Consider the following 13,266-nt stretch of genomic DNA (forward strand, 5'->3'; position numbering starts at 1 on the left):
TTTCAACTAATCTTGACGAGAATATAGAACTGGAAGAATAGGTGTGGGACACCCACAACAAATGGGTGGAATTATGGTGAAGGAAAAATAAACCATGTACAGCAAGCAGTCTTTCAGTGTCTAGTAGAAGGGGGAGAAGTGTGTAATTTTTTTTTTTTCATTTCCCACAGTGGTGTTTTCCATGACTAAAGCAAGAAAATAGCCCAAGTAGAAAGTTTTGTATTTTCTAGGAGATTGAACATTTTCCCCACCAACAGTGAAGAAAGTAGCCAAGCTGCTAGGGATTTGATTTGACTGTTTAAAACCTTGTGCCTTTCAGCGTAGGTCCAATCAAGAGGCAGAGAAACCACAGTAATTTAAACAGAGCAATGTAAATATGCAGTGTTACTAAGCTGTAATAGGAGAGTACCTATAAAAGACATAAAGAAAATGCTGAAAGATACTCAAGGAAGGACAAACTTGGAAGAGGGGATCTGTTTCCCAAGGCTGGGGTTCACACCTCATTGAAGAAATTGGGGTTGCAAAGTATGGAGAAGATCAGTGAGTTATGTGGGCGAGAGCTGGTCCTCAGTTACCAAGCAAGCAGAAAACAAACCTCTGAGGCACAAGTGAGCTTCAGCTAGTGAGTGGGCCCACAGACGTCAGGGCACCGCTGTATGAGTCCAAATGCACAGTGTCTGTGATGAGAGGGCTATGGGAAGGGGAACACTGGGCTACTTTGCTGAGGGACGGTTGACTCTGGGCATGTGGCCGGGGCAGTGAACCACTGGATGTCCTCACATATCCCCACCACTGATCAACAGTATAGCAGTAGCACAAACAAGCAGAACACCAGGCTGCTGCACACTGGAACCAGGAAGAGAAGCCCTCTCTCCTGCAGTGTCTCTTGATTGCCCTCTACTGGCAAAGCTTAACATTGTGCTCACTGTAAAAGAAAATACACTGAGTGGATTTGGAGCTGAGCGGCAATAACTAGCACAGGAGTTCGCTGCTTAAAACCTTGAGCCTTTCACCTGTGTCTGGCTTATAATTGAGAAAGAAAAAAGCAGACTCTGATGTCTAGGAACTGATCTGGCTCTCATAGAGTAATGTTACTGTTATGCAGATTGATCTGATGTTCGCAGCTAAGCCATGTTCTCTCGTAGGACATAACATCACAAGAACATCAAGCAAGATCACTGTGCAACCCTCAAAAATCCAAACCTCCTCTCCTCTCATAAAGTTAGTAACTGCTACTTCCTAACCAGTTACAGCTTTATTCCCACTTTAGTCTACCCTCCCTATAAATCGGATTTACTGAGATACTCATAGAATTGCTTGATTTGTGACAGCTCCCAATCCAAAGCAAGTCTCCATTTCCTTAGACTTCCTAAAATTATCCATCCAAAGCCCAAATCCTGTAGTAGTTTCCTTCTTCACTGAAACATGTTACAGTTCCCCAAGGTGTGCTCTCTCCCTCTCTGCAATGAGTAATACACCCAACCTGTTAAGTACAGGTGTGCTCCTAGGGTTTTTTGACTGAAGGGGATTGACAGAATAAATGATTAATATTTATTAACCAAGTGAATCTTCTCCTTTTTCTTAAAAAAAAAAAAACCTATTTCTAAGTAAGGCATTTCAAAGTTGAAAGTGGGCAAAGTATTAGAGAAAGAATATACCCCTACATTAAATTATTTAAGGGCTATTAAGTAGTTACTGTTGTCTCATTTAATGTTGTAAAAAAGGTAATTCTATTTAAAAAACTATATTTTAATTTTAGGGTTTTTTTTTTTTTTTTAAGAAGCTAGCTGAGTTGTTTGCTTCTTTTTAGGAAGTGATTGTCTTAGAAAACTAATCTTTAATTAACAGTACCTCGCCCCAAAAACCCTGATAATAGTTTTTGGAACTATTTTTGTGACAATAAAACTCCATAAAAACCCATAGTAAAACTAATAACAATTTTCAAAAGTTAGCAAATATAGACAGGAGCAGTCAAGTTATCTTTGTAATAGCTCACCTACGGAGGACATACTGTACATTTTTAATATGATCAAATCACAAAATATTTAAATGAAGTGAATATGAAGTTATATTTTTTCTTCTCAGTTTTCAGTAGACTCTGTTCTCAAACTTCAGGAGTGATGTGTGGAATATATCTTCCTGGTGGAACAACACTGAATTTTTTCATTCTTTGGTCACTTCCAGAAAGCTGTGGAAGCTTCCTGAGCATCTTTTCCTACTCTGAAGGGTCTTGGGACATCTGTAATATATTTCATTGTTAAGATCATTACTTTTTTAGTTGGGTGTACGTGTTGTCCCAGCTACTCGGGAGGCTAAGGCAGGAGGATCACCTAAGCCCTGGAATTCCAGGCTGTAATGGACTATGATTAAACCTGTGAACAGACACTGCACTCTAGCCTGGGCAACATACAGTGGATCCTGTTTCTAAAAAAAAAAAAAAAAATTTACATTTTAATGTAGAAGGGCTAAAATGTTAAAATGTGATTTTCATTTCTAAGAGTTCTGATCCCTATAAGGTCTACTAATGCATAATTAGAATGAGTCACAGGGTAACAATTCTCTACATGATGAATAATAACCATGGCTTAGTAAATGGATATTTGGATTTTTCTTATAATGTGCCTGGGCATGCACATAATTAACTGAATATATTCATATAGGGATTCATATAGAATCTCCCAAGAAATGTAATATTTCAGTGAACAGTTTCTTGTTTGAGTAGTTAACGATTTTCTCCTACTGAAAAATTAGTGGTTCTTTAATCTCATTGGACAAAAATCTAAGCATGTCTATTTAAGTTATGGATATCCCACAAAATTATATATTCTTATCCTACTAATTCATTTATTTATTCAAAAATATTATTTGAGCCTCTATTATATGCCAGATACTATGCCAAATACTGAGGTTACAAAAACAAAAAAGACTCCAATCCTTGGTTGAAATGGAGGGCACAGAGTAGAATCTAAGGGCACTTTGGATTTGGTCTTTTTATAGTTAGTTATCAGTCTGTCTTCCTACTCTTGATTTTTTTGTTTGTTTGTTTGTATTTTGTTAGGATTCTGTTGAATTGAATTCTGTTAGGATTAGAGGAGAACAATGTAGCATTTAGTAACATCAGTAAATTTTAGTCAGCACTGGCTATGAGCTAGGCCCTGTGCTTTATGGGCAAAATCAGAGAAAATGGATACCACTCTGCCCTGAGGGAGCCCACAGTGGAGGAGAGATAGTACCATGGGGCGAGTGCCATGATGGAATCCCGTGATAGTGCAGAACTGCGGTTAGTTCTGACAACAGCCCAGTTTCTAGGAGCCATCCAACAGACTCCAGAGGTTTCAGTCAGGTTCCTGTGCCCACCCCAATCCCTGTGCTAAAAGACCCTCATATACTACAGTTCATACATCTCTGCCTGATTCTAGGAGAATTGTAGGTAACTGATTATCTGATCTCCTTTGACTACTACCCCCCTCTCCTCCACAGAGAGTACCAGTTGTCTCAGCCCAGCTTCTGTGGGTCTCAGCTGAAGCTCTGTGTATGTGTGTGTCCCCACCCCAGGCCACTGGGTCAGCTCTTTGTGCTCATATCACTGACCCCCTACCCTTCAGGCCACCTGATATTTGTTTTAGAAGTTTCCTGTAAACAACTTTTCGCCTAAAATTTTATAGTGAAATAAGGAAAATTTTAAGTACACCTGGGTTGTGGATAGCTGATGATTCATTACCAAAATCCCATTATAAACTATTAAAGGCATTTAAAAATTATAGGCCGGGAGCAGTGGCTCGTGCCTGTAATCCTAGCACTCTGGGGGGCCGAGGCAGGTGAATTGTTTGAGCTCAGGAGTTCGAGACCAGCCTGAGCAACAGCGAGACACTGTCTCTACTAAAAATAGAAAGAAATTAGCTGGGCAACTAAAAATATATAGAAAAAATTAGCTGGGCATGGTGGTGCATGCCTGTAATCCCAGCTTCTCAGGAGGCTGAGGCAGGAGGATTGCTTGAGCCCAGGAGTTTGAGGTTGCTGTAAGCTAGGCTGATGCCACAGCACTCCAGGCTGGACAACAGAGTAAGACCTTATCTCAACAACAAAAAAAAATTATAAAACGAGGGTGGATGTGGTGGCTCATACCTGTAATCTCAGCACTTTGGGAGGCCAAGGTGGGAGGATCTTGAGGCCAAGAGTTCAAAACCAGCCTGGACAACATAGCAAGATCCCATCTCTACAAAAAAAAATAGAAAAATTAGCTGGACATGGTGGCCTGCACCTGTAGTCCCAGCTACTTGGAAGGCTGAGACAGGAGGATTGTTTGAGCCCAGGTATTTGAGGTTACAGTGACCTATGGCTGGACCACTGTATTCCGGCCTAGGTGACAGAGTGAGACTCTGTCTCAAAAAATAAATAAATAAATAAGTAACAAAATGACACAAAAAATTTTAAATGGAAAACATTTTTTTTGTGCTTGGTCAAGTGTTCTTTGAGTTGATGTAAACCAAGCAACATCTGATCATTTTCCTTAAACTTTTTAAAAATATTCCCCCAAAGTCTTCCTCAGATTTTACTATATTTGTACACAACGAATTCTGTAAACAGATTATTACAAGCCTATAATCCCTTATCTTCAATTCTCAAATCCAAAAAATACTGAAAATCAAACCTGTTTTTGTAATTCATTTGTCAATGAAACCAGACCTGAACCAAGGTGATCCTATTCATATTCTTAGATTATCTGTCCTACAGAGACACTCAAATGGTTTGCTACAGAAATGTTAATGTATTTGATTATAGAGTACTGCTCTAGACAGTTCATACATGTGGTATATGTACCATATTACTTTTCTAAATTAAAAAATCTGAATTCTAAAAGCATGGCTGCCTCCAAAGGTTTAAATAAGGATTGTAAAAAAAAGGATTGTAGACATATGTAAGTATTAATATAAAACATCCATGGCAGAATTATTTAAAAGACCACTTTAATGTTGTAGTTTTTAGTTTTGATAAATTAGTTCATATAAACAAAACACAATGAAAAAACTAATCTTTAATTTTCCGATAACTCACTTTATCCCTAGATGTGATAGTTCTGCAGTTAGGGGTTACATGTAGGAAGTGTGACTGTGAATGCATATGTTTGATTTCTTGTACCCATAAAATGAGTGCTAAAATAAATATAATCAGCTAACCAAAGGCTATAGCCCTGATCATATATACTGTACAAGAAAGAAAGAACCTCTGAATTGGAGATTGTGTAAGTGTGCGTGTATATAAAACTGATCAATAGCAATACACTGTATCTTGCACATTTTTGATGGGATAAGTGCCAAGAGCAACTTTATTAGTTCTTGATTCCTCCACACTTTAAGGGAATGTAAATTCACGTACCAGTAATTTTAAGAAGTAAAGAGTGTGATGATGTTTCCCACCTACCCACAGCCCCTTAAAAACATTCAAATGAAACGATTTAATATTCTCTAATTATGGTAGAATAGAACTGACCTATTTTCTGCATGATCATAAACATTTATTTTTAACACAGAACTTTTTTTTCTTGAAATTGATATTTTCAAGCTTATTGCAGTGATTGTTTTTACTTGGACTCTTCCCCTCCGTTTTTCCTTGTTCTGTGCAGATTATCAACGCCTGATGACTGTGGCGGAAGGCATCACCACACTTTTGTTCCCATTTCAGTGGCAGCATGTTTATGTTCCCATCCTCCCTGCTTCTCTGCTACATTTTCTTGATGCTCCTGTCCCTTATCTGATGGGCCTTCAGTCAAAAGAAGGAACTGACCGTTCTAAACTAGAACTTCCTCAAGAGGTAAAACTTAAAATGAATGATGAAGCATTTGCTGTTTGTTGATTTAGGTCAAGGCTACTTTTGTTAGATAGCATTGTCTTTGCACAACTTGTGTCTCTTTAACTCCCCTCACTCCCCCAAGTAGAGAGCCTGGGCCAAAGAACGCAGAGTGTGACTCCTAATGGTCACTACCACATAGTCATTAATTAAACATTGTTCAAACAGGACAATGGCAGATTTTCACAACTATATGTTTGTGAAGATGAAATAATAGTAGCATGATCTTTCCTTTATTATTGTAATAACATTTCATTTCTTTTCATCATGTTATAAATTTTGTTTTTAAGTAGTACAGCTCATTTTTCAACATCCTTTAAAATCATTATATTAATTGAGGTGAATTTGATTTTTGACTTCTATCAAATGAAAAGCAACATCTTTCAACAAACTAGTTATAATGGAAAATATCAAATACTTTAGTATTCTGTGTTTTCAGACATAAGGCCAGTTATCAACCTGTTCTAAATATCAACTTGACTTGGTGGTTGAGATGAAAATTTTAACCCCTTGCTTTTATGACTCCTTAAGCTTACTATATTTTTGGTGTCTTGTATTTTCGAATGTTATTTAGGAAGAAAATAAACAAGAGTTCTTGAAAACATTTTTAATGTAATTTTTATATTTATTTATGTATGTATGAATGAGGTGGGGTCTCATTTGCCTGGGCCAGAGTGCAGTGGCGGGATCATAGCTTACTGCAACCTCAAATCCCTGGGCTCAGGCAATCCTCCTGCCTCAGCCTCCCAAGTTGCTGGAACTATAAGCATGTGCCGCCATGCCCAGCTAATTTTCCTAGTTTTTTTGTAGAGATGAGTCTCACTGTTGTTCAGGCTGATCTTAAACTCCTGGCTTCAAGCAATCCTCCCATCTCGGCCTCCCAAAGTACTAGGATTACAGGTATGAGCCACCACACCTGGCCTCTAATTTTTAGCTATTTTTAATGGTACTCAGAATTAGAATATAAAAGCCTTTGAAATGAAATATTGATGAGAGTGCTACGACCTAGTAAAAAACCTAAAATGGTTAATTACATTATATTACTAGATATTAGCACTTTTCTTAATAAAATCTCTCAGGCTGAGCTTCACTCTTTTTTTTTTTTTTTGTCACCTGGGCTAGAGTGCAGTGGCATCATGATAGTTCACTGCAACCTCAAACTCCTGGGCTCAAGCAGTCCTCCTGCAGCCTCCCAAGTAGCTGGGACTATAGGTGTGCACCACCACTCCTGGCTAACTTTTCTATTATTTTGTAGAGATGGAGTCTTGCTATGTTGCTGAGGCTGGTCTCAAACTGGCCTCAAGCAGTTGTCCTACTGCAGCCTCCCAAAGCGGTAGGATTATAGGTGTAAGCCACGGTGACTGGCCCCTGAGCTTCACTTTTATTTGTTCTTATTTCCCATAGAGATTCTCATTTTAATAAGTGTATTTAAAATAACACATTAAGCCATGGTCATTTTTACCAGGTAATGATTTCTGTCTGTAATCATCTATTACTTACTTCTAATGACTGTTTCCCAAAAAAAATTAACAGTTTTGTTTAGGAAAAAATAGCTAGATGCAGATCATATAAAGTATACGTGCAAGCTGATGTGTTCTTTTTGGGCATATGCATGTTTTCTGCATTTTCCTCCCTATTTTACCTCTTTTCTCTATTCTTTGAATTTTCTTCTTTTCTCTTTTATTAAATTGATCTAGTATTTTATTGGCTCAAAGAAGTAAATCCTTTAAATCTCCAAGGAAAAAGAAGTAGACTAGCCAAATGCATTTTGTTTTGAAAGCTTAAACAATGACATGTTTTAGTTTCTTGTTGAATATGTTATCTATTTTTTGTGTTAATCAAGTGATATAAAATAGTTCATTTAGATGTGTGACTATTGTCTTTCCATTTTTGCATAAGTATTATAATGTTGAGAAATTCTTAAATGCCACCTTGATATATATGTATTTAGGAAATTTTTCTGTCTCTGTGTATATCCTCTAATCCTAAAGATAAACTTAAGGATTCTAAAAGCTCTTGCAGTAATGTCTGTGATTTTTCTGATTTTTCAGTGATGAGTTAACACTGCACTGTTTAATAAATACACATACTCATCTATTTATAGAGTAGAATATGAAATAACCTGAATCAGCTGTGAAAAATAGCACTGCCTCTGTGTAAAAACTATAAATTAGTGCATCGTTGTTTTAGAATAAAAGGGAAACAGTATAACACTTCACTCTGGTATCATTTTATAATGAGATGAAATAATCTGCTTCACGTCATTTTTGGGAGGAAGTGGATATGAAAAGTGTTTAAGGCCGGGCGGGTAGCTCATGCCTGTAATCCTAGCACTCTGGGAGGCCTAGGCGGGAGGATCGCTCGAGGTCAGGAGTTCGAGACCAGTCTGAGCAAGAGCGAGACCCTGTCTCTACTAAAAAATAGAAACAAATTAACCGGACAACTAAAAATATATAGAAAAAATTGGCCAGGCATGGTGGCGCGTGCCTGTAGTCCCAGCTACTCGGGAGGCTGAGGCAGTAGGATTGCTTGAGACCAGGAGTTTGAGGTTACTGTGAGCTAGGCTGACGCCACAACACTCTAGCCCAGGCAACAGAATGAGACTCTGTCTCCAAAAAAAAAAAAAAAGCATTTAAAAAAATGGCTTAAATGTACTCACTCGTAATATACTTCCCTCTCTCTTTCCTTGAAAACTCTAAAATAAAATAATGGCTAAAAATAGTGTCAAGTCTTCTAAAAATAATTATAAAAATGACAAGTTTGTAAAATGATTATTTTAAGAAGGTATGATTTTGGTTGTTACAGACAGCTAATATAACTACATAATTAACCACCCACTCACTATCCCCGTGATTCCAAAATGATAAAGCCACAAGTAGCCATTTGCAATACTGCTTTTTAGGGAGTGGATTAGTAAGAATGGGGGTGGAAGGACATGGCACTGAAGAATAATTGTCTAGGGTGGTACCTCACTTGCTACGATTCTTACTCATCTTTACAGTGAGAAGCAGACAAAAAAGAGAAAAACTGAAACAGAACTGCTTTTGCCACTTTTTGTCACATCTTGCCCTGAGATTCTGAGGGAATAGTTTACATGTTCTCCTCTGGCTTACCCTCACACTGGCATAACTTAAGACACTGAGAAGCTAGATCATCACTGAGCATGAAGAGAGCTGCCTTAGACTCATATTCCTGAATACTTGCTGTTCCTGCCTACAGTTTTAGGATTTCCCCAAAATGACTATCTCCTCAGAGCCTATTCTTTCATTCACCAATTGTCTTATACACCATTTGTGTAGTATACAATGGGACATATCAAGATAAAAATAAGAGGTAATTTCTGCTTTCCAAAAAAGTCATTTACAAACATCAATAACACAGGTTTAAGAAAATAAAAGGAGTGAATGAACAGAGAATATACAGGGACTGTACAGAGGAGATCAGAATACCTTTTAGGGTAGGGATAAAGGAAGGCTTCATGACAGAAGAGATAATTAAGCCCTTGTTCTCTTGTTTTGATAGAATTTTTGTTGTTTTTAATTGGAAGTAATTACACATTGTGAAGGCTTATGGGCAGTGTTGAAATGGTAGAAATACTTAGTCCTAAAACAATGTCAGATTGAGGTATTGAGTAAATTTGTTATCATGTATGTAATACTTGAGCTCTTCTGATAGATACAATTTTTAAAATTCAGTGGTGTTAGGCTGGGCGTGGTGGCTCATGCCTGTAATCCTAGCACTCTGGGAGGCCAAGGCAGGAGGATCGCTTGAGGGTCAGGAGTTTGAGACCAGCCTAAGCAAGAGCAAGATCCCATCTCTACAAAAAATAGACAACTTAGCGGGGTGTGGTGGTGCACACCTGTAGTCCCAGCTACCCTGGAGGCTGAGGCAGGAGGATCCCTTGAGCCTAGGAGTTGGAGGTTGCAATGAGCTATGATGACACCACTGCACTCTAGTCCAGTGACAGACAGACTCCGCGTCTCATAAAAAAAGGGAAAAAAATTCGATGGTGTTAAAAGTGAGGAACCAACATATCAGAACGCCCTATCGTACAGAGTTCTTCTTTGTTTTAGAGAAAGGACTTTTTGGTTTTCTTTAGTAAATTTGCATAATACAAGTTTGTACATCCTATTTCTGCTTTGTGGTAATCAAAGCCCCAACTTGAACCCTTCTAAGCAGATACAGGAGAGTATGAGAGACTTGTGTGGGATCATAGAGACAGACCAGTGGCTGTGGTTCTGGAACTCCCACCTTGCAATATACTGGCAGCTCGGCAATGATTTCATGAGCATAACAAGCTTTAATTTCAGAAAATGTATCATTTTCTTTTTTCATGGAGGAGGAAAGGGATAGAAAAGGATAGCAAAAGTCATTAATGAAGGGGACAATACAAAATCTAAGTGCTGGGAGATTACTGGTTAACATTTATATTAGAAAGTTAGTCAATTTTTTTCTTCCATTTTTAAAGATAATGAATTATCCATTTGAATTATGATGACCTACTTTCTCCCATTAAACCTTGCAATGTATCTTGAGACTGAAGACATATATAAATATATGAATTTAAAGAAAGCTGTAGACAGCACTACTGTCTTCAGCAAGAGGTGTCTTTTCAGCTCTTAAGTTTATTTAGAGAAAGTTACTGACAACAGAGATGAGGAAAAATGGGGGAAGGGGGGATGCCATAGGCCGCCAGACTGAGGATGCATGTCAGGAGCAGGTGCCAAGAAGTCAGCTAATTTCTTGGGCCTCAATTTCGTCATCTGCAGAATTAAAGGGCTGGATTCAAAGGTTGTGTCAGGCTGTAGGAATCATGGTTGATTATTTGACTTTGAGAGGAAATCTTGAGTTTTTATTCAGCTTAATTTGTAACTTCACTGTACTTCTGGCTCATTGGCATCTGACATGAAGAGTAGGGATCAAAAGAGAAAAAAACTACCTTTGCTTTCACCTTTCACCTTGCCTTGCCATTCCGGATCAGAAGGACAGTATGAATGCTCTCCTTGGTGACCTGGGAGTGGGGGAGACAGGGAGAGAAACGTGGGGTTTCTAGGAGCACAGTCTTCTTTTTCGCTGACAACCTAGTTCTGATTGAGAGAATATGGATGGTAAAGGTAAAGTACCATTTGGAGCCTACTGCAATCAGGTACCTGAGGGACAATGAGAATTTTATGCAGATGCTTGGCCTCTTGAATTTTCTATATGTACTTGAAAAATATTTAAAAGCCTTTTTCTTCAAAATAAATTTGAAATCTGGAGTGTAAGCAAACTGAAAAAAAATTTGCTCTGATTTCTGTTACCTCTTTTTCTCAACTCAAAAATATTTTCTGAGACAACTCTTAATTATTCAAGGGTTAATCATTTGTACTTATTGAAGCACTTGCCTTCAGCACCTCTCTCTGCCTCCTGCTTTTTGTCTAGTGACCTCTTAAATGGTTTTGCTGTCCAGGAGGTTTAGCTAATTTGAGGTAAAGTAAAAATTTGTGGATTATCTGTGAATTGGATTGATCTTTGCCAATTGCATCCTATTTTGGGGTACTACAGCTGCTAATTTTTAACAATTATTGTGAATTCCAAATTACATATTTTGTTAGAGCAGTGGAATGGCAAAGAAAGTTCAGGCTCATTGAGTGAGCATTATACCATAAACAGTATCATCTATTAGGCATTCCTAAGTGTTAGAGAATCATGTTTAGATGATAATAAATTGCTGAGACCCAGAGAAAATTATTTATATATATTAAATACGGTATAAAATATTCACATAGGGTAAAATGCTGGCAAAAGAAATTATTCTTAAAGAGTAAAAAATTCTGAACTTTGAGAAGGTTAACATAAAAGGCAGTGAAATCTATGATTTTGTTTGTAATAGTTGGCAGGAATATTTTAGAACATAAAATTCCTTTATTTTAAGCCTTTGTATTTCTTTTTTCTTTCAGGCTAATTTGTGTTTCGTGGATATTGACAACCATTTTATTGAGTTGCCTGAAGAATTTCCACAGTTCCCCAATAAAGTAGATTTTATCCAGGAGCTGTCTGAAGTTCTTCTTCAATTTGGGATCCCTCCTGAGGGCAGCCTACATTGCAGTGAGAGTGCCACCAAACTGAAGAATCTAGTCCTGAAAGACTTGGTTAATGACAAAAAGAATGGCAATGTCTCTACTAATAGCATCAGCATGTATGAGTTACTGAAGGGCAATGAAACCATAGCACGTCTGCAGGCTCTGGCCAAACGGACGGGTGTGGCTGTGGAAAAAATGGATCTCCCTGCTTCTCTGGGTGAAAAAGACAAGGATTTAAAACTGCAATGTGAAGAGGCAGAACTGAGGGACTACCAGCTCAATGTGCAGCTCCGAGAGGTCTTTGCTAACCGCTTTACACAGATGTTTGCAGATTATGAAGCATTTGTGATTCAAGCTGCCCAGGACATGGAATCCTGGCTGACCAACCGGGAACAAATGCAGAACTTTGACAAAGTAAAAAGAATCAGAGTTTCCCTTTTTATGGTGGTTAATGGGCTACATTATTGATTTTGTTAACCTTTTTTAAACAAGGAGTTTTCTTCTCTTCCATCCCATTAAGAACTTTTCTTTACCAGTATTTTACACTAGATAAGATAATTTCACAAGAAAACAAATGAACTAGCTTATTAAGCTGGTCATTAAATTACATATTATCTATAACCTCATTTTAAAATTTTCTGTATTTTGATGATGCTTCAATTATAGAAACTGTTAAATTTCACAGGTTTTTCAAATCTGTTGACACCGACCTTGTAAGGGTTATATTTACTTTTATTTTATGATCAAGTCCAGTTAAATGAGAGGCCTATTCCTTTTCTAAAAAATCCTTATTCATTTACTTAGTCTTCATTCTATAAGGAAGTCACAGTTTGTCCATGTAAAGGTAACAGTTTAGTTTCAAAAGCCAAATTTTGATCTCATTCTAGGATCAAAAGAGAAAAAGAGTAATGAAATTGGGTTTTATGACTGTAAGTCTAAGACTCTTCCAAAGTTTTTGGAAAGAGAAGACAGAAAATGACACCAGCTTTAGCTTCTTTTTGAAGTTTACTATATTCTTCTGCCAGATTTTCTTCACCTATTCCCCCAGATCTTTTTTTCAAACAAAAGCACTTAGGGATGGATGTACATTAGCTTTTTTAGGTCACCAGGGTACGGTTTAGTCCCCTGCCTCTGTGATTGCCGAGACATAACACTGCTGTTGGAATGAATCATGGCTTTTGCTAAGTGCCATCTTTGTGTCATGAAAGGCCTCCCAAAGGGGCTGATACACTTCAAGGAACTAATCTACAATCTTGGAACATCTGACAAATAGTAGTAATTAAAAATCTGTGTAAAGGTGCATAGTATAAAAGATAATTTATGATTTCATCAGAATTTTTTTCTGATGGAAGATAAC

The 13,266-nt window shown here is 37.6% G+C and overlaps 1 protein-coding gene across 5 annotated transcripts in view; it reads left to right on the plus strand.

Annotated features, from left to right (window-relative positions):
• The window catches only part of DENND5B (DENN domain containing 5B), a 164,852-nt gene that overhangs the window by 103,254 nt on the left and 48,332 nt on the right, over window positions 1-13,266 (plus strand). For all 5 annotated transcript variants that reach the window (XM_045554065.1, XM_045554069.1, XM_045554067.1 and 2 more), the window contains exons 4-5: window positions 5,624-5,811; window positions 11,787-12,323. In XM_045554065.1, coding sequence (XP_045410021.1) covers window positions 5,624-5,811; window positions 11,787-12,323 — 725 coding nt within the window. The remainder of the gene's footprint in view (window positions 1-5,623; window positions 5,812-11,786; window positions 12,324-13,266) is intronic.

This window comes from Lemur catta, chromosome 6, assembly GCF_020740605.2.
Source record: "Lemur catta isolate mLemCat1 chromosome 6, mLemCat1.pri, whole genome shotgun sequence".
NCBI classification, from domain to species: Eukaryota; Metazoa; Chordata; class Mammalia; order Primates; family Lemuridae; genus Lemur; species Lemur catta.